At 44.2% G+C, this 22,824-nt stretch overlaps 1 protein-coding gene across 1 annotated transcript; it reads left to right on the top strand.

Annotated features, from left to right (window-relative positions):
• The first annotated feature begins 233 nt into the window (after window positions 1–233).
• On the top strand, window positions 234–5,556 carry LOC122929581. Its single transcript, XM_044283204.1, has 2 exons — window positions 234–3,557; window positions 5,187–5,556. The coding sequence occupies exon 1, from the start codon at window positions 259–261 to the stop codon at window positions 3,454–3,456; it is 3,198 nt and encodes a 1,065-aa protein (XP_044139139.1). The 5' UTR covers window positions 234–258; the 3' UTR covers window positions 3,457–3,557; window positions 5,187–5,556.
• Window positions 5,557–22,824: the final 17,268 nt, after the last annotated feature.

The raw sequence follows: 22,824 nt of genomic DNA, 5'->3' as shown, positions 1-22,824 counted from the left end.
ATGTTGTCTCCGTATTTAGTTTCCTGCAGAACCAGACGCTGGTATAAGAAGGTGTCTGTATATTTAATTCAATTGGCTCTGTATAATAGTTTTGTTCTCTACAGTAAGGCTGGGAGAACTGGATCCTTCCTCAAATTTCAGGAAGAGATCATCGAGAACCTCCTGTACCCAGGAGGTTCCGTGGCCCCATCCACCAGTGTAGTTAGCCGTCTACACGAGCAACATTTCCCCAATGTCGTTCCTGGTACCTCAACACACATGAATGTCGCACATTACCTGCAAAAAATAAACTGCAATCAAAGAATACCTCTCATAGCTGTCATTTTTATTATACTATATTCTGGGGTGGGAACCCTATGTACAGCTGAGAAAACCCGGTGTGAACAAATTTGTTCTACATATTACATTTCCCTGATTTGGAACGCACCAGGACCACCAAAAATGGCTGACAACACCCTATCCTTTGCGGATAACGAGATTTCAACCGTTCTGGCGCAAGTCACCTCATCCAGTGATTTTCTCCAGACACCGGCAGTAGAACTGCAAGAAAGAGATCTTGAACGTGAGACCAAGAAGCTGCAAAACTTTGAACTACATAGTGTCACGCTGGCCGAGTACCTCAAAACCAAGATGATCCCTAGGGGACTACGGATACGGACACGTCCGACGTTCTTCAAGGACAATCCAGAATATTGTACCAAATTCGAACAGATTCTCAATAAGTGTTCGATAGATATCATGACGCTGACCCTGATGTACATCCATTCAGCTATGACGGAACTAAAAATCAAGATTCGAGCTATAGAATCACAACTGCTTGACCTCCTATCTAAAGATGAATACAATAGTCTACAAGAAAAGGTAGCCACTATCCTCCTGGAAAGACGAAAAGAAATCGAATTCAATAAGAAAAAGAAATTTCTGAGAGATACAGAAGACTACAAGAGCAATAGAATCTACCACTGGCCCGATTCCACCGGATTTAGTCCGAGGAGAAGTGGAAGAGCATCCTCCATGGACTCACAGAGATCAGCTTCAAGCCAGGATTCTCGTCATTCTGATGAACAACGCAGACCGAAGAATACCCGTAGACCACCTAGAACTGGGACATCACAACAGCAAACGTCATCCATCACTACCAGATCCCAGCTACCGTATGATTCAATTATCACACATTCTACACAATTGTCACCATCATCAGAGTCACTGGTGATTAATATCTCCTCGACTCCCCTCAGCCCATCAGAACTGACTTTATTACAAAGAGGACTATATTTCTGCCCCTCATACGGTCTAAACAGTTTTGAACTGGAACTTGATTTACTGCGTTTCTTCAGAAATATTCGCCTTCGAGCACATTTCGAAGATGAAAACAGGGAAGTACATCCCACTCCTGAGAAGGAAGGATCGCTTATATCATCTCGGGACTTAGGCTTACGTACTAAAAGTACATACATGCCCCCACGTAATCAACCAGCTGTGGAAACTTTTATTAAATTGGTACAAAGAGACACTGACACTTTCATAAAAGGAGTCAGAGAGGGCCAATACAAATATACGAATAACCTTACAAACACAGAAAGAGTATCTTTAGATGCACTGAAACGGGCTAAAAAGGTGATTTTGAAACCTGCAGATAAAGGGGGAGCCCTGGTCGTGATGGACAAAACACAATACGTGGCAGAAGTACACCGCCAACTTAACGACACAGCAGTCTATAAAAAGTTAGACCACAACCCCACGTCATCTATAGCCACCCTAATCAATAATACCTTAAGACACTATCACACGAAGGGTACTATTGATACTCAAACTGTCAATTTTCTAACCAAAGCCTTCCCCATCATACCAGTCTTCTACGTACTACCTAAAATTCATAAAGATCTCCATCATCCCCCTGGCCGACCAATAGTTGCATCCACTGAATCCATATTATCCCCTCTATCTATCTTTCTTGAAAAGATCCTCACCCCTCATGTTAAACATACTACATCTTTCCTTTTGGACACTACTTCATTCCTCAAAGTAATCAGACAATTGGATCCATTACCATCTAACACGTTTCTAGTTACCTGGGATGTCACGAGTTTATATACTTCTATCAAATACGAAAAGGGCATGGATGCAGTTAAGACGATGTTGACCAATACCGATTTACATAAAGATATAATTTCACTATGCCTTGATCTTCTCCAACTAGTGCTTCACCACAACTTCTTTATGTTCCAGGACACATTTTATTTACAGGTACAGGGTACCGCTATGGGGTCAAACGTGGCCCCGCCTTATGCAAATTGCTTTATGGCACATTTTGAGACCATTTATGTATACCCATCAGACCTCTTCATAACACACTGCAAGCTATGGAAAAGATACATAGACGACATCTTCTGCATCTGGACTGGAACAGCAGAATCTCTCCTAACATTTCACAATCACTTGAATTCCATATGGCCAGAGCTCCAGTTCACCATCCACTATAACAACTCATCAATAGCCTACCTGGACACAGTTGTTACCATAAATTCCCAGGGTAAACTCAAAACTGACTTATATCGCAAAGACACTGACCGTAACAGCTTACTTCATTTCTCCAGTTTCCATCCACCCATGACAAAAAAATCCTTACCATGTTCACAACTAAAAAGAATCCAAACCATAGTAGATGATCCCGTCACACTAACAAAAAGGGCGGATGAAATGAAACAGAGGTTTAGGACCAGGGGTTACCCAGAACATACCCTCAAGACGAATATCAGCAATAAGAATCCAAGAAATAATAAGAAAAGAATCCCATTTGTCCACACCTTTCATCCCAGCACTAACAAAGTTTTGCACATCATCCGCAACCACTGGCCAATTTTGAAGAAAGCATATCCTAAAATAGAGGAATTCCACAACCCAATACTCTCATGCAATCGCCGTCCCCGCAATCTGCAAGATAACTTGGTAAGGGCGGATCTGGGTTCCGAGACACGCTTACCTAGACAGATCTTTTTGCAGACCCAAAGGAAAGGTACATTTCCATGCCTCACATGTTCCCAATGTTCTAATGTGCAGAAAGGCTCCCAGTTTACACACCCCCAAACGGACAAAACGTTTCATATAAATGGTTTTTTCACTTGTGACACAGACTTTGTCGTCTACCTTATAAAATGTCCTTGCAGAATGGCTTATGTAGGAGAAACCACTCAAAAAGCACGCGACAGGATTTGTCAACACAAATCAACAATTCGAAGGAAAAATCTACTGCTACCAGTCCCGGCGCATTTTGATAAACACAAACACTCTATATCCCAATTAAAATACCAAATAATAGAACAGGTACCTTCACCCCGCAGAGGGGGTAATAGGATCAAAAATCTTAAACTCAGAGAAGCTTATTGGATCCATACACTGCAGACCCTCCATCCAAAAGGAATGAACAAAGAATATGAAATCCAATGTCTATTATAATATAGTAATGAATAAATGTCCAATAATCATATTAACTCATTTTTCTCTTTTTTTCTGACAGGCTTCCTGATCCCCACCTCTTGGACCACATGCCGCCTACTGTATCCTTTTATTTTCTATTATTTTCCAGTAATACAGCACATACATTCACACCACACATTCATACCGTTCACTCATACCATTTAGATTGTTCAGTATACTTCAATCACATCACTTTGCTCAGTTTATACACTGTACCATGTTACCAGTATATATTAACATATTCAACCATGTACAATCATCCATTATTAGCATCTCGTGACATACAATCACATATAACCATATTCATATCTTCTTCTCCCTCTTATAACACTAAATCCACACAATCCCTCATTCTTTTTTTCTTTTTCTAGTCCCCAGTGTGTTTACAAACGACTGCATCCAACAGACCGACTCACTTCCGGTCGTTGGAACGCAGTCACGTGACCCGATGCGTTCCATTTGCTGATCTACTTCCGGCAAGTGGAACGCACGGCGTCACATGTGCTTCTACACCCAGGCCCGCCCCCATCGCTTGGCGCGCTTCCTGGCAGACATTTAAAGCAGTGGATCACACTGCTCAGGGCACACAGCGCAAACCACTGGTGCTGACAGCACCTGATCGACTATTGTGTGACCTTCACATTCTCCTCTCATCTCTAGCGGCAATGGTAGGTCCTCCTGAGTGGGGATTAGGCTATCCATCTCTCTGACTTATATGGTATTGTTACTATGTTACTATTAATGTAAAAACACAAAATGCAATCGCACACTGCAACCAGCACTCTGCCCTGCCTTTATGCTGGATGTTGAATAAGGCATTGGTGTACATTTTGGCCAAAGCGTAATAAGCCACTCACCGCGTCAAGGTTGCCTTCATGAGTGGTCCCTAACACTAGTTCCTACCTGTTATGGGCCATGACAGCCACATAAAGTCCAGGGAGCGCAGGTACAGCATGCATGCCAAGCACACTCTGCTTTTAACCCCGTCCGGTGCCATTACAGCTTTCATCGGATCCAGGGATGCAAGTACCCACATGCATGCTGAGCCCACTCTATACTTCTCCTGGAGCCTAATGGCCTGGTAGGTGCTATATAAGCAGACTCAGTTTTATACTGACTTTAAAACCAGCCTCCAGGGGGCAGATTAACTGGACAGGTGTGCTTGATTGCTTGGAGATCGCAACACCTCCAATACGTACTACAAAGAGAAAAATATGGAAAATTTCAGCCCGCACAACCCCTAGCAGGCACCGGACGGGGTTAAAAGCAGAGTGTGCTTGGCATGCATGCTGTACCTGCGCTCCCTGGACTTTATGTGGCTGTCATGGCCCATAACAGGTAGGAACTAGTGTTAGGGACCACTCATGAAGGCAACCTTGACGCGGTGAGTGGCTTATTACGCTTTGGCCAAAATGTACACCAATGCCTTATTCAACATCCAGCATAAAGGCAGGGCAGAGTGCTGGTTGCAGTGTGCGATTGCATTTTGTGTTTTTACATTTATATCTCTATTTCGCCATAGCAATCTGCACCTGCTAGGGGTTGTGCGGGCTGAAATTTTCCATATTTTTCTCTTTATGTTACTATTATACTGAGGGTTACTCTTCTGTCTGATATATTGTCCGTAATACCATACTTGTTAGAATGGACATCATACTTCAATTAGGACTCTGCTCAGATTCGGTTTTTTCCTTAAATTGATCCTTCAGGAATCATCGCGACGTCATATATATTCTACGTTGTATACCAGCATAACATTATGTAGTTACAGAATTGAAACTCCATAACAGGCTGATTTCTCATTAATTATCTGCTGGCCATTTTTACTTTATTATTTGTTACTTTATTTTTCTTTATTTTATTGGTTTGTTCATTTTTTCTTTTTTGCTTCCTTGATTTATTGTCGCCAATGGTGTATTACTTGAATTAATGTACATAACCTTGTGTATATACATGACACTATTATTCTGTATTCCATAGTGTCTGATGAAGGCTAATATATAGCCGAAAACGCGTTCACACATGAATGTCGCACATTACCTGCAAAAAATAAACTGCAATCAAAGAATACCTCTCATAGCTGTCATTTTTATTATACTATATTCTGGGGTGGGAACCCTATGTACAGCTGAGAAAACCCGGTGTGAACAAATTTGTTCTACACCTCAACCCAACCGTCACCCCGAAAAAGATGTCGTGTCTGTAGCAGGAGTGGAATAAGGCGTGACACCCGCTATTTCTGTCCTGACTGTCCTGACCACCCTGCCCTATGCTTTGGAGAGTGTTTCCGGAAGTACCACACACAGGTACACCTAGCATAGGGATCACATCTCACCAGGACAGGCACACAGGGCTATTAGGGCCCATTCACTCACAGCTGCTGCAAACGTCTCCTTTCACCTGGGACAAAGTGCATAACGCACTTCGCCACATCGTTGGGCGATTTGCGCTTTGCACATTGACCCATGGGGAAGGAGAGGTTTGTTCTATAAAGGTAAAAAAAAAAAAAAAACACCAGTAAGCAAAAAGGTTAATGTTTAGTTCAAAAAGTTAAAGTTTATATGTTCTGTTCCTAAGTTAATAAAATTATTGCGTTGCGGCCTGGTTTTTTCTTTTTTTTTTTTTTTTTTTTTTTTTACCTTCCAGGTGGACCAACCAATCGACTAGCTGCAGCACTGATGTGTATTCTGACAGAAGCATTGCGCTGCTGTCAGATTACACACAAGTCGGTGTATGCGGTGCTGCAAGACGAGATTTCTACTCTGCAGTAAAAGATACGTTTGCCAAGGCATACGAGCTGAGGAGGAGGCGGCGTTCCTATGCTTTGGCAAACACTTTGTATATAAAAAAATAAATAAAAAATCCCGGCAATGATTTATTCATCCACATCGATTGATGTTAATGGAGAAATCTGGTTTGCCAGGGCATAAGAGCTAAATGAGCATGGATGTTGGGCGCCTTTCCCCTCCTTTTTTTTTTTTTTTTGGCAGAGATTTTTTCATCCACATTGATTCGATGCGAATACAGAAATCTGTGCCGTTCATTTTTTTCTTTCAGCCCAGAGGCTGAACGGAAAAAAAAATCTCATTAACTGTATGCTCAATATAAGGAGAATAGCAGAAACTCCTAATGCTGGCCATACATGTAATGATTGCGGAGAGCCTCAAATGCCAGGGCAGTACAAACACCCCACAACTGACCCCATTTTGGAAAGAAGACACCCCAAGGTATTTGCTGAGGGGCATATTGAGTCCATGAAAGATTTACATTTTTGTCCTAAGTTAGCGGAAAGTGAGACTTTGTGAGAAAAAACTAAAAAAAAACTATTTCCGCTAACTTATGCCCAAAAAAAAATAATTCTATAAACTCGCCAGGCCCCTCATTAAATACCTTGGGGTGTCTTCTTTCCAAAGTGGGGTTACATGTGGGGTATTTATACTGCCCTAGCTTTTTAGGGGCCCTAAAGCGTGAGAAGAAGTCTGGGATCCAAATGTCTAAAAATGCCCTCCTAAAAGGAATTTGGGCACCTTTGCGCATCTAGGCTGCAAAAAAGTGTCACACATGTGGTATCATCGTACTCAGGAGAAGTTGGGGAATGTGTTTTGGGGTGTCATTTTACATATACCCATGATGGGTGAGATAAATATCTTGGTCAAATGCCAGCTTTATATAAAAAAAATGGAAAAAGTTGTCTTTTGCCAAGATATTTCTCTCACCCAGCATGGGTATATGTAAAATGACACCCCAAAACACATTCCCCAACTTCTCCTGAGTACGGCGATACCAGATGTGTGACACTTTATTGCAGCCTAGGTGGGCAAAGGGGCACACATTCCAAAGAGCACCTTTCGGATTTCGCAGGCCATTTTTTACACATTTTGATTGCAAAGTACTTCTCACTAGGGATGAGCGAACTCGAACTGTATAGTTCGGGTTCGTACCGAATTTTGGGGTGTCCGTGACACGGACCCGAACCCGGACATTTTCGTAAAAGTCCGGGTTCGGGTTCGGTGTTCGTCGCTTTCTTGGCGCTTTTGTGACGCTTTCTTGGCGCTTTTTGAGAGGCTGCAAAGCAGCCAATCAACAAGCGTCATACTACTTGCCCCAAGAGGCCGTCACAGCCATGCCTACTATTGGCATGGCTGTGATTGGCTAGAGCACCATGTGACCCAGCCTCTATTTAAGCTGGAGTCACATAGCGCCGCCCGTCACTCTGCTCTGATTAGCGTAGGGAGAGGTTGCGGCTGCGACAGTAGGGCGAGATTAGGCAGATTAACTCCTCCAAAGGACTTGATTAATCGATCGATCTGCAGCTGTGCATCATTGAGCTGCTGATACTCAATTGCTCACTGTTTTTAGGCTGCCCAGACCGTTTGTCAGTCACTTTTTTCTGGGGTGATCGGCGGCCATTTTGTGTCTTGTGGTGCGCCAGCACAAGCTGCGACCAGGTGCATTTAACCCTCAATGGTGTGGTTGTTTTTTGGCTAAAGCCTACATCAGGGTGAAGCTGTCACACCTAGTGCATTTAACCAGCAATAGTCTGTTTATTTTTTGGCCATATACTACATCAGGGGCAAGCTGCGCCTGTCACCAAGTGCATTTAACCCTCAATGGTGTGGTTGTTTTTTGGCTAAAGCCTACATCAGGGTGAAGCTGTCACACCAAGTGCATTTAACCAGCAATAGTCTGTTTATTTTTTGGCCATATACTACATCAGGGGCAAGCTGCGCCCGTCACCAAGTGCATTTAACCCTCAGTAGTGTGGTTGGTCAAGCTGTGACACCAAGTGCATTTAACCAGCAATAGTCTGTTCATTTTTTGGCCATATACTACATCAGGGGCAAGCTGCGCCCGTCACCAAGTGCATTTAACCCTCAGTAGTGTGGTTGGTCAAGCTATCACACCAAGTGCATTTAACCAGCAATAGTCTGTTCATTTTTTGGCCATATACTACATCAGGGGCAAGCTGCGCCCGTCACCAAGTGCATTTAACCCTCAGTAGTGTGGTTGGTCAAGCTATCACACCAAGTGCATTTAACCAGCAATAGTCTGTTCATTTTTTGGCCATATACTACATCAGGGGCAAGCTGCGCCCGTCACCAAGTGCATTTAACCCTCAGTAGTGTGGTTGGTCAAGCTATCACACCAAGTGCATTTAACCAGCAATAGTCTGTTCATTTTTTGGCCATATACTAAATCAGGGGCAAGCTGCGCCCGTCACCAAGTGCATTTAAGCAGCAATAGTCTGTTTATTTTTTGGCCATATACTACATCAGGGGCAAGCTGCGCCCGTCACCAAGTGCATTTAACCCTCAGTAGTGTGGTTGGTCAAGCTGTGACACCAAGTGCATTTAACCAGCAATAGTCTGTTCATTTTTTGGCCATATACTACATCAGGGGCAAGCTGCGCCCGTCACCAAGTGCATTTAACCCTCAGTAGTGTGGTTGGTCAAGCTATCACAACAAGTGCATTTAACCAGCAATAGTCTGTTCATCTTTTGGCCATATACTAAATCAGGGGCAAGCTGCGCCCGTCACCAAGTGCATTTAACCAGCAATAGTCTGTTCATTTTTGGCCATATACTACATCAGGGGCAATGCTGCGCCCGTCACCAAGTGCATTTAACCCTCAGTAGTGTGGTTGGTCAAGCTATCACACCAAGTGCATTTAACCAGCAATAGTCTGTTCATTTTTTGGCCATATACTACATCAGGGGCAAGCTGCGCCCGTCACCAAGTGCATTTAACCCTCAGTAGTGTGGTTGGTCAAGCTATCACACCAAGTGCATTTAACCAGCAATAGTCTGTTCATTTTTGGCCTATACTAAATCAGGGCAAGCTGCGCCCGTCACCAAGTGCATTTAACCAGCAATAGTCTGTTCATTTTTTGGCCATATACTACATCAGGGGCAAGCTGCGCCCGTCACCAAGTGCATTTAACCCTCAGTAGTGTGGTTGGTCAAGCTATCACACCAAGTGCATTTAACCAGCAATAGTCTGTTCATTTTTTGGCCATATACTACATCAGGGGCAAGCTACACCCGTCACCAAGTGCATTTAACCCTCAGTAGTGTGGTTGGTCAAGCTGTGACACCAAGTGCATTTAACCAGCAATAGTCTGTTCATTTTTTGGCCATATACTACATCAGGGGCAAGCTGTGCCCGTCACCAAGTGCATTTAACCAGCAATAGTGTGGTTATTTTTTGGCCATATCCCAGTCTAATTCTGTCACTAAATCCATACCGGTCACCCAGCGCCTAAATACTAGGCCTCAAATTTATATCCCGCTAAATCTGTCGTTACCGCTGTACTGTTGTGGCTGGGCAAGTTATTTAGTGTCCGTCAAAGCACATTTTTTGTTTTGGGTTGAAATACAATTCCCAATTTAGCAATTTCATAATTTAGTGGTTTCTGCTATATCAGAGCTATTTGAAATCTATCCCTAAAAGGGTATATAATATTCAAGGTGCACATAGGGTCATTCAGAATAACTTCACACACACGCTACTGTGCATTTCCAAGTCTAATTCTGTCACTAAATCCATACCGGTCACCCAGCACCTAAATACTAGGCCTCAAATTTATATCCCGCTAAATCTCTCGTTACCGCTGTCCTGTTGTGGCTGGGAAAGTTATTTAGTGTCCGTCAAAGCATATTTTTTGTTCTGGGTTGAAATACAATTCCCAATTTAGCAATTTCATAATTTAGTGGTTTCTGCTGTATCAGAGCTATTTGAAATCTATCCCTAAAAGGGTATATAATATTCAAGGTGCACATAGGGTCATTCAGAATAACTTCACACACACGCTACTGTGCATTTCCAAGTCTAATTCTGTCAGTAAATCTATACCGGTCACCCAGCGCCTAAATACTAGGTCTCAAATTTATATTCAGCTGAATTTGAATACAATACATTGGGCCAAATAATATTTTTGTTGTTGTGGTGAACGATAACAATGAGGAAAACATCTAGTAAGGGACGCGGACGTGGACATGGTCGTGGTGGTGTTAGTGGACCCTCTGGTGCTGGGAGAGGACGTGGCCGTTCTGCCACATCCACACGTCCTAGCAGCCCGGCGGCCAGCGTTTTGTCTGAACGTGTATTCAGCACGGCAGGGGGTGTCATTACAGACAAACGCAGCCGCCTGTCTACAGCCAATGTGGACAAGCTGACGTTCATAAAAATGAACCAGGCATGGATCCCACAGGACCTGTCCATCCCTTGTGCAGATTAGACATTAACTACCTCCCCTTAACCATATATTATTGGACTCCAGGGCACTTCCTCATTCAATCCTATTTTTATTTTCATTTTACCATTATATTGCGAGGCTACCCAAATTTGAATGAACCTCTCCTCTGTCTAGGTGCCGGGGCCTAAATATATGCCAATGGACTGTTCCAATGTTGGGTGACGTGAAGCCTGATTCTCTGCTATGACATGCAGACTGATTCTCTGCTGACATGAAGCCAGATCCTCTGTTACGGGACCTCTCTCCTCTGCCTGGGTGCTGGGCCTAAATTTATGAAAATGGACTCTTACAGTGGTGGGTGACGTGAAGCCTGATTCTCTGCTATGACATACAGACTTATTCTCTGCTGACATGAAGCCGGATTGTCTGTTACGGGACCTCTCTCCTCTGCCTGTGTGCTGGGCCTAAATATATGCCAATGGACTGTTGCAGTGGTGGCTGACGTGAAGCCTCATTCTCTGCTATGACATGCAGACTAATTCTCTGCTGACATGAAGCCAGATTGTCTGTTACGGGACCTCTCTCCTCTGCCTGTGTGCTGGGCCTAAATATATGCCAATGGACTGTTGCAGTGGTGGCTGACGTGAAGCCTCATTCTCTGCTATGACATGCAGACTAATTCTCTGCTGACATGAAGCCAGATTGTCTGTTACGGGACCTCTCTCCTCTGCCTGTGTGCTGGGCCTAAATATATGCCAATGGACTGTTGCAGTGGTGGCTGACGTGAAGCCTCATTCTCTGCTATAACATGCAGACTGATTCTCTGCTGACATGAAGCCAGATTGTCTGTTACGGGACCTCTCTCCTCTGCCTGGGTGCTGGGCCTAAACTTATGAAAATGGACTGTTGCAGTGGTGGCTGACGTGAAGCCTCATTCTCTGCTATGACATGCAGACTAATTCTCTGCTGACATGAAGCCAGATCCTCTGTTACGGGACCTCTCTCCTCTGCCTGGGTGCTGGGCCTAAATTTATGAAAATGGACTCTTACAGTGGTGGGTGACGTGAAGCCTGATTCTCTGCTATGACATGCAGACTGATTCTCTGCTGACATGAAGCCAGATTGTCTGTTACGGGACCTCTCTCCTCTTCCTGGGTGCTGGGCCTAAATATATGCCAATGGACTGTTGCAGTGGTGGCTGACGTGAAGCCTCATTCTCTGCTATGACATGCAGACTGATTCTCTGCTGACATGAAGCCAGATTGTCTGTTACGGGACCTCTCTCCTCTGCCTGGGTGCTGGGCCTAAACTTATGAAAATGGACTCTTACAGTGGTGGGTGACGTGAAGCCTGATTCTCTGCTATGACATGCAGACTGATTCTCTACTGACATGAAGCCAGATTGTCTGTTACGGGACCTCTCTCCTCTGCCTGTGTGCTGGGCCTAAATATATGCCAATGGACTGTTGCAGTGGTGGCTGACGTGAAGCCTCATTCTCTGCTATGACATGCAGACTAATTCTCTGCTGACATGAAGCCAGATTGTCTGTTACGGGACCTCTCTCCTCTGCCTGGGTGCTGGGCCTAAATATATGCCAATGGACTGTTGCAGTGGTGGGTGACGTGAAGCCTCATTCTCTGCTATGACATGCAGACTAATTCTCTGCTGACATGAAGCCAGATTGTCTGTTACGGGACCTCTCTCCTCTGCCTGGGTGCTGGGCCTAAACTTATGAAAATGGACTCTTACAGTGGTGGCTGATGTGAAGCCTGATTCTCTGCTATGACATGAAGACTGCTTCTCTGCTGACATGAAGCCAGATCCTCTGTTACGGGACCTCTCTCCTCTGCCTGGGTGCTGGGCCTAAACTTATGAAAATGGACTCTTACAGTGGTGGGTGACGTGAAGCCTGATTCTCTGCTATGACATGCAGACTGATTCTCTACTGACATGAAGCCAGATTTTCTGTTACGGGACCTCTCTCCTCTGCCTGTGTGCTGGGCCTAAATATATGCCAATGGACTGTTGCAGTGGTGGGTGACGTGAAGCCTCATTCTCTGCTATGACATGCAGACTAATTCTCTGCTGACATGAAGCCAGATTGTCTGTTACGGGACCTCTCTCCTCTGCCTGGGTGCTGGGCCTAAATTTATGAAAATGGACTCTTACAGTGGTGGGTGACGTGAAGCCTGATTCTCTGCTATGACATGCAGACTGATTCTCTGCTGACATGAAGCCAGATTCTCTGTTACGGGACCTCTCTCCTCTGCCTGTGTGTGTGCTGGGCCTAAATATATGCCAATGGACTGTTGCAGTGGTGGCTGACGTGAAGCCTCATTCTCTGCTATGACATGCAGACTAATTCTCTGCTGACATGAAGCCAGATTCTCTGTTACGGGACCTCTCTCCTCTGCCTGGGTGCTGGGCCTAAATTTATGAAAATGGACTCTTACAGTGGTGGGTGACGTGAAGCCTGATTCTCTGCTATGACATGCAGACTGATTCTCTGCTGACATGAAGCCAGATTGTCTGTTACGGGACCTCTCTCCTCTGCCTGGGTGCTGGGCCTAAATATATGCCAATGGACTGTTGCAGTGGTGGCGGACGTGAAGCCTCATTCTCTGCTATGACATGCAGACTAATTCTCTGCTGACATGAAGACAGATTCTCTGTTACGGGACCTCTCTCCTCTGCCTGGGTGCCGGGGCCTAAATATCTGAGAATGGACTGTTCCAGTGGTGGGTGACGGGAAGCCAGATTCTCTGCTATGGAACCTCTCTCCAATTGATTTTGGTTAATTTTTATTTATTTAATTTTTATTTTAATTCATTTCCCTATCCACATTTGTTTGCAGGGGATTTACCTACATGTTGCTGCCTTTTGCAGCCCTCTAGCCCTTTCCTGGGCTGTTTTACAGCCTTTTTAGTGCCGAAAAGTTCGGGTCCCTATTGACTTCAATGGGGTTCGGGTTCGGGACGAAGTTCGGATCGGGTTCGGATCCCGAACGCGAACATTTTCGGGAAGTTCGGCCGAACTTCTCGAACCCGAACATCCAGGTGTTCGCTCAACTCTACTTCTCACACATATGGGCCCCTAAATTGCCAGGGCAGTATAACGACGCCACAAGTGACCCCATTTTGGAAAGAAGACACCCCAAGGTATTCCGTGAGAGGCTTGGCGAGTTCCTAGAATTTTTTATTTTTTGTCACAAGTTAGTGGAATATGAGACTTTGTAAGAAAAAAAAAATCATCATTTTCCGCTAACTTGTGACAAAAATAAAAAATTCTAGGAACTCGCCGTGCCCCTCACGGAATACCTTGGGGTGTCTTCTTTCCAAAATGGGGTCACTTGTGGCGTAGTTATACTTCCCTGGCAATTTAGGGGCCCAAATGTGTGAGAAGTACTTTGCAATCAAAATGTGTAAAAAATGGCCTGCGAATTCCGAAAGGTACACTTTGGAATATGTGCCTCTTTGCCCACCTTGGCTGCAAAAAAGTGTCACACATGTGGTATCGCCGTACTCAGGAGAAGTTGGGGAATGTGTTTTAGGGTGTCATTTTACATATTCCCATGCTGGGTGAGATAAATATCTTGGTCAAATGCCAACTTTGTATAAAAAAATTGGAAAAGTTATCTTTTGCCAAGATATTTCTCTCACCCAGCATGGGTATATGTAAAATGACACCCCAAAACACATTCCCCAACTTCTCCTGAGTACAGCGATACCAGATTTGTGACACTTTTTTGCAGCCTAGGTGGGCAAAGGGACCCACATTCCAAAGTGCACCTTTCGGATTTCACCTGTCATTTTTTACAGATTTTGATTGCAAACTACTTCTCACACATATGGGCCCCTAAATTGCCAGGGCAGTATAACTACGCCACAAGTGACCCCATTTTGGAAAGAAGACAACCCAAGGTATTACATGAGGGGCATGGCGAGTTCATAGAATTTTTTATTTTTTGTCGCAAGTTAGTGGAATATGAGACTTTGTAAGAAAAAATAATAAATAAAAAGAAATCATCATTTTCCGCTAACTTGTGACAAAAAATAAAAAGTTCTATGAACTCACTATGCCCATCAGCGAATACGTTAGGGTGTCTACTTTCCGAAATGGGGTCATTTGTGGGGGTTTTCTACTGTCTGGGCATGGTAGAACCTCAGGAAACATGACAGGTGCTCAGAAAGTCAGAGCTGCTTCAAAAAGCGGAAATTTACATTTTTGTACCATAGTTTGTAAACGCTATAACTTTTACCCAAACCATTTTTTTTTGCCCAAACATTTTTTTTAATCAAAGACATGTAGAACATTAAATTTAGCGAAAAATGTATATATGGATGTCGTTTTTTTGCAAAATTTTACAGCTGAAAGTGAAAAATTTCATTTTATTGCAAAAAAATCGTTACATTTCGATTAATAACAAAAAAAGTTAAAATGTCACCAGCAATGAAATACCACCAAATGAAAGCTTTATTACTGAGAAGAAAAGGAGGTAAAATTCATTTGGGTGGTAAGTTGCATGACCGAGCGATAAACGGTGAAAGTAGTGTAGTGCAGAAGTGTAAAAAGTGGCCTGGTCATTAAGGGGGTTTCAGCTAGCGGGGTTGAAGTGGTTAAGTGGTTTAATATACCAGCTTCCATCAAATACACTTTAAGGAGTTCTATATAACTGTTTCCGCAAAATACTGATAGAGTGGATTGATATACCGGCTTCCACCAAATATTGATTGGGGCCTGCAATACACCAGATTACACCAAATATTGATTGAGGGTTTTGATATACCAGCTTCCAGAAAATACTTATTAATGGGTTCCATATACCTGTTTCCACAAAATACTGATAGAAGGGATTGATATACCAGCTTCCACCAAATATTGATTAAGTGGTTTGATATACCAGCTTCCAGGAAATACTTATTAAGGTTTTCTATATAGCTGTTTTCACAAAATAATAATAGAGAGTATTGACATATCGGATTCTACCAATTATAGATTGAGGCCTGCAATACACCAACTTCCACCAAATATTGATTAAGGGGTTTGATATACCAGCTTCTAGCAAATACTCATTAAGGGGTTCTATATACCTGTTTCCACAAAATACTGATAGAGGGGATAGATATTCCAACTTCCACCAAATATCGATTGAGGCCTACTATATAACGACTTTCACCAAATATTGATTAAGGGGTTTGATATACCAGCTTTAAGCAAATACTTATTATGGGGGTCTATTTGCCTGCTTCCACGAAATACTAATAGAGGGGAGGGATATACCAGCTTTCACCAAAAAGTGATTGAGGCCTGCAATATAACGAATTTCTCAAAATATTGATTATGTATTTTGATATAACAGCTTCCAGTAAATACTCATTTAGGGGTTCTATATACCCGTTTCCACAAAATACTGATAGAGGGGATTTATATACCTGCTTCAACCAAATATTGATTGAGGCATGCGATACACCATCTTACACCAAATATTGATCAAGTAACATAGTAACATAGTACATAAGGCCGAAAAAAGACATTTGTCCATCCAGTTCAGCCTGTCATCCTGCAAGTTGATCCAGAGCAAGGCAAAAATAAACTGTGAGGTAGAAGCCAATTTTCCTCACTTGAGGGGAATAAAAAATTCCTTCCCGACTCCAATCAGACAATCAGAATAACTCCATGGATCAACAACCCCTCTCTAGTATCTATAGCCGGGAATATTATTACACTCCAGAAATACATCCAGGGCCCTCTTGAATTCCTTTATTGCACTCACCATCACCACCTCCTCAGGCAGAGAGTTACATAGTCTCACTGCTCTTACCGTAAAGAATCCTCTTCTATGTTTGTGTACAAACCTTCTTTCCTCTAGACGCAGAGGATGTCCCCTCGTCACAGTCACAGTCCTGTGGATAAATAGATGGGATAGATCTCTGTACTGACCCCTGATATATTTATACATAGTAATTAGATCTCCCCTCAGTCGTCTTTTTTCTAAAGTGAATAACCCTAATTTAGATAATCTTTCAGGGTACTGTAGTTGCCCCATTCCAGTTATTACTTTAGTTGCCCTCCTCTGGACCCTCTCCAGCTCTGCTATGCCTTGTTCACTGGAGCCCAGAAATGTACACAGTACTCCATGTGTGGTCTGACTAATGAATTGCAAAGTGGTAGGAATATGTTCTCATCACGGGCATCTATGCCCCTTTTGATGCAACCCATTATCTTATTCGCCTTGGCAGTAGCTGCCTGACAATGGTTTTTGCAGCTTAGTTTGCTGTTTATTAGAATTCCTAGATCCTTTTCCATGTCAGTGTTACCGAGTGTTTTACCATTTAGTATGTACGGGTGACTTGCATTATTCCTTCCCATGTGCATAACTTTACATTTGTCAGTGTTAAACCTCATCTGCCACTTATCTGCCCAAGCCTCCAATCTATCCAGATCCCTCTGTAGTAGTTTACTGTCGTCTTCAGTGTTAATTACTTTACACAGTTTAGTGTAATCTGGGAAAATTGATATTTTACTATGCAAGCCTTCTACAAGATCATTAATAAATATATTGAAGAGAATAGGGCCCAATACTGACCCCTGAGGTGCCCCACTAGTGACAGTGACCCAATCTGAGTGTGTACCGTTAATAACCACCCTCTGTTTCCTATCACTGACACAGTTACTTACCCACATACAGATGTTTTCTCCCAGTCCGAGCATTCTCATTTTATATACTAACCTTTTATGTGGTACAGTGTCAAATGCTTTGGAGAAGTCCAGATAGTCCTGATTAAATTAGTTTGACATGACCAATCCCTCACGAAGCCATGCTGATATGGCGTTATTTGCTTATTTCCGTTAAGATGCTCTAACATAGCATCTCTCAGAAAACCTTCAGTTTATCCACAACAGATGTTAAACTTACCAGCCTATAGTTTCCAGGCTCTGTTTTTGGACCCTTTTTGAATATTGGCACCACATTTGCCATGCGCCAATCCTGTGGGACATTCCCTGTTAGTATAGAATCTGCAAATATTAGAAATAAGGGTCTGGCTATGACATTACTTAATTCCCTTAGGATACGGGGGTGTATGCCATCCGGTCCTGGCGATTTGTCTATTTTAATTTTTTTAAGTCGCTATTGTACTTCTTCCTGGGTCAGACAGGACACTTTTAATGGGGAATTTATTTCAACATTCAGCATTTCATCTGACAGTTTATTTTCCTCAGTGAATACCGTATTTTTCGCCGTATAAGACGCACTTTTTTCCCCCCAAAAGTGGGGGGAAAATAGCAGTGCGTCTTATACGGCAAATGTAGCTTATTTTGCCCAGTTTTCAATGATACACCCGCCGCGATGCCGCGCGGTGGGTGTATCAGCTGTGAGGGAGGAGGGGCTGGGGGCTGGGGGCCGGTATCTGCATTTATAATGACAGCGGGGCCCGTGCAGTGACTATTCTACTACACGGGCCCCGCTTACTGTATAATCATATCTCTCTAATAGTTAATTGTTCTATGCATGTAATCGCATAATGAGCGCTAATGAGCGCTGTGTATTACCGTACTTAAAACTAGCAGCGCTCGCCGTTCGGAGCAGAGAGGAGGCAGGAGGCAGGCCGGGAGGACGGGCACTTGCAGCGTGAGTCATACGTCACGCGCCTGCACCGCCCACTTATGAATGAAGCAGGCGGCGCAGGCGCGTGACGTATGACTCACGTTGCAAGCGCCCGTCCTCCCGGCCTGCCTCCTGCCTCCTCTCTGCTCCGAACGGCGAGCGCTGCTAGTTTTAAGTACGGTAATACACAGCGCTCATTAGCGCTCATTATGCGATTACATGCATACAACAATTAACTATTAGAGAGATATGATTATACAGTAAGCGGGGCCCGTGTAGTAGAATAGTCACTGCACGGGCCCCGCTGTCATTAAAGCAGATGCGACCCCCACCCCCTGTATTGAGGGTCATTCACTACAGGGACACTTATGGAGGGGATCTGTGATTGACAGCATAAGATGCTATATATGTGTCATCCACAGATCCCCCCCATAACTGTCATTCACAGATCCTCATCCTCATAACAGTGCCATCCAGAGAGGATCCCCCATAAGTGTCACCCACAGATCCCCCATAAGTGTCACCCACAGATCCCCCATAAGTGTCACCCACAGATCCCCCATAAGTGTCACCCACAGATCCCCCATAAGTGTCACCCACAGATCCCCCATAAGTGTCACCCACAGATCCCCCATAAGTGTCATCCACAGATCCCCCATAACAGTGCCACCCACAGATCCCCCATAACAGTGCGTCACCCACAGACCACAATTAGTTCAAAACCCACCAAAAGTGCACCTTTTTGGTTCAAAATTTTTTTTTTCTTATTTTCCTCCTCAAAAACCTAGGTGCGTCTTATAGGCCGGTGCGTCTTATACGGCGAAAAATACGGTACATTGGAGAAAAAAACAGCTTTTCTTTCTCCTCGTCGCTCTCTGCGACTCCCCCCTCTTTAAAGGACCGACACCTTCAGATTTATACTTTTTAACATTTATATAATTGAAGAACATTTTAGGGTTAGTTTTACTCTCTTTGGCAATTAATCTCTCGGTCTCTAGTTTGGCCGCTTTTATTTGTTTTTTACATGTTCTATTTTTAGTGCATATTTTTCAGTGCTTCCATGCTACCCTCCTGTTTTATGTGCTTTTGTTTTGTCATTTATTGCTTTATTTACCGTTCTGTTTATCCACATTGGTATGTCAAAGTAGTTTGACATACCGGCTTCCATCAAATATAGATTAAGTCCTATGATACAGCGGCTTTCACCAAATATTGATTAAGGGGTTTGATATACCAGCTTCCAGCAAATACTCATTAAGGTGTTCTATATACCAGTTTCCACAAAATACTGATAGAAGGGATAGACATTCCGGCTTTCACCACATATTGATTGAGGCCTGCGATACTCCGGCTTCCAACAAATATTGATTAAGTGGTTTGATATACCAGCTTTCAGCCAATACTCATTAAGGGGTTCTATATACCTGTTTCCGCAAAATACTGATAGAGGGGATAAATATTCCAGGTTCCACCACATATTGATTGAGGCCTGCGATACACCGGCTTCAACCAAATATTCATTAAGTGGTTTAATATACCAGCTTCCATGAAATACTTATTATGGAGTTCAATTTACCCGTTTCCACAAAATAATGATAGAGAGGATTGATATATCGGTTTCCACCTACTATAGATTGAGGCCTACGATATAACGACTTTCACCAAATATTGATTAAGTGGTTTGATATACCAGCTTTAAGCAAATGCTTTTTATGGGGTTTTATTTACCTGCTTTCGCAAAATACTAATAGAGGGGATTGATATACCAGCTTTCACCTAAAAGTGTTTGAGGCCTACAATATAACAGCTTCCACCAAATATTGATTAAGGGGTTTGATAATCCAGCTTCCAGCAAATACTTATTAAGGGGTTCTATATACCTGTTTCTACAAAAAACTGATAAAGGGGAATGATATACCAGCTTCCACCAAATATTGATTGAGCCCTGCGATACACCATCTTCTACCCAAAAAAGATTAATGGGTTTGATATAAGTGCTTTCAAAAAATACTCATTAAGAGTCGAGTTGAGCGAACACCTGGATGTTCGGGTTCGAGAGGTTTGGCCGAACTTCCCGGAAATGTTCCTCGAACCCGAACCCGAAGTCAATGGGGACCCAAACTTTTCGACACTAAAAAGGCTGTAAAACAGCCCAGGAAAGGGCTAGAGGGCTGCAAAAGGCAGCAAAATGTAGGAAAATCCCCTGCAAACAAATATGGATAGGGAAATGAATAAAAATAAAAATAAAATAAATAAAAATTAACCAATATCAATTGGAGAGAGGTCCCATAGCAGAGAATCAGGCTTCATGTCACCCACTACTGGACCAGGCCACTGTCAGATATTTAGGCCCCGGCACCTAGACAGAGGAGAGAGGTTCCATTGCAGAGAATAAGGCTTCATGTCATAGCAGAGAATCAGGCTTCATGTCACCCACCACTGGAACAGGCCATTGTCAGATTTTTAGGCCCCGGCATCCAGACAGAGGAGAGAGGTCCCATAGAAGAGAATCAGGCTTCATGTCATAGCAGAGATTCAGGCTTCATGTCATAGCAGAGAATCAGGCTTCACATCACCCAACACTGGAACAGGCCACTGTCAAATATTTTTAGGCCCCGGCACCCAGAGAGAGAAGAGAGGTCCCATAGCAGAGATTCAGGCTTCATGTCATAGCAGAGAATCAGGCTTCATGTCACCCAACACTGGAACAGGCCATTGTCAGATATTTAGGCCCCGGCACCCAGACAGAGGAGAGGTTGATTCAACTTTGGGTTGCCCCGCAATATAATGGTAAAATGAAAATAAAAAAAGGATTGAATGAGGAAGTGCCTTTGAGTACAATAATATATGGTTAAGGGGAGGTAGTTATAAATGTCTAATCTGCACAAGGGATGGACAGGGCCTAGTGGGATCCATGCCTGGTTCATTTTTTAAACGTCAGCTTGTCCGCATTGTATGTAGACAGGCGGCTGCGTTTGTTTGTAATGACGCCCCCTCCCGTGCTGAATACACAATCAGAAAAAAACGCTGGCCGCCAGGCAGGCCAGCACCTCCAAAGCATAAAAGGCTAGCTCTGGCCACGTGGACAATTTGGAGACCCAGAAGTTGAATGGGGCCAAACCATCAGTCAATACGTGAAGGGGTGTGCACACGTACTGTTCCACCATGTTAGTGAAATGTTGCCTCCTGCTAACACGTTCCGTATCAGGTGGTGGTGCAGTTAGCTGTGGCGTGTTGACAAAACTTTTCCACATCTCTGCCATGCTAACCCTGCCCTCAGAGGAGCTGGCCATGACACAGCTGCATTGGCGACCTCTTGCTCCTCCTCTGCCTTCGCCTTCGGCATGCCTTCCACTTGTTCCCATGTGACATTTGGGAATGCTCTCAGTAGCACGTCTACCAATGTGTGCTTGTACTCGCGCATCTTCCTATCATGCTCCAGTGCAGGAAGTAAGGTGGGCACATTGTCTTTGTACCGGGGATCCAGCAGGGTGGCAACCCAGTAGTCCGCACACTTTTAAATTTGCGCAGGCACTGCAGCATGTAGTCGCTCATGTGTGCCAGGCTGCCAGAGGTAAGAATAAGCTGTCCTCTGTGGGAGGTGTATCGTCATTGTCCTGCTTTTCCCCCCAGCCACGCACCAGTGATGGGCCCGAGCTGCGTTGGGTGACACCCCGCTGTGAACATGCTTCATCCTCCACCTCCTCCTCATCCTCGTCCTCCTCGTCCTCCAGTAGTGGGCCCTGGCTGGCCACATTTGTACCTGGCCCCTGCTGTTGCAAAAAAACTCCCTCTGATTCACTTCGAAGTGACTGGCCTGAAAGTGCAAAAAATGACCCCTCTCCCTCTTCCTCCTCCTCCTGGGCCACCTCCTCTTCCATCATCGCCCTAAGTGTTTTCTCAACATAGAGACATAGAAGTGGTATTGTAACGCTGATAACGGTGCCATCGCCACTGGCCATGTTGGTGGAGTACTCGAAACAGCGCAACAGGGCACACAGGTCTCGCATGGAGGCCCAGTTATTGGTGGTGAAGTGGTGCTGTTCCGCAGTGCGACTGACCCGTGCGTGCTGCAGCTGAAACTCCACTATGGCCTGCTGCTGCTCACACAGTCTGTCCAGCATGTGCAAGGTGGCGTTCCACCTGGTGGGCACGTCGCATATGAGGCGGTGAACGGGAAGGCCGAAATTACACTGTAGCGCAGACAGACGAGCAGCGGCAGGATGTGAATGCCGGAAGCGTGCACAGACGGACCTCACTTTATGCAGCAGCTCTGACATGTCGGGGTAGTTGTGAATGAACTTCTGCACCACCAAATTCAGCACATGCGCCAGGCAAGGGATGTGCGTCAAATCGGCTAGTCCCAGAGCTGCAACGAGATTTCGCCCATTATCGCAAACCACCAGGCCGGGCTTGAGGCTCACCGGCAGCAACCACTCGTCGGTCTGTTGTTCAATACCCCGCCATAACTCCTGTGCGGTGTGGGGCCTATCCCCCAAACATATGAGTTTCAGAATGGCCTGCTGACGTTTACCCCGGGCTGTG

The sequence above is a fragment of the Bufo gargarizans genome, chromosome 2 (assembly GCF_014858855.1).
Source record: "Bufo gargarizans isolate SCDJY-AF-19 chromosome 2, ASM1485885v1, whole genome shotgun sequence".
Lineage (NCBI taxonomy): Eukaryota > Metazoa > Chordata > Amphibia > Anura > Bufonidae > Bufo > Bufo gargarizans.
This window is presented reverse-complemented; position numbering and strand designations above follow the sequence as displayed.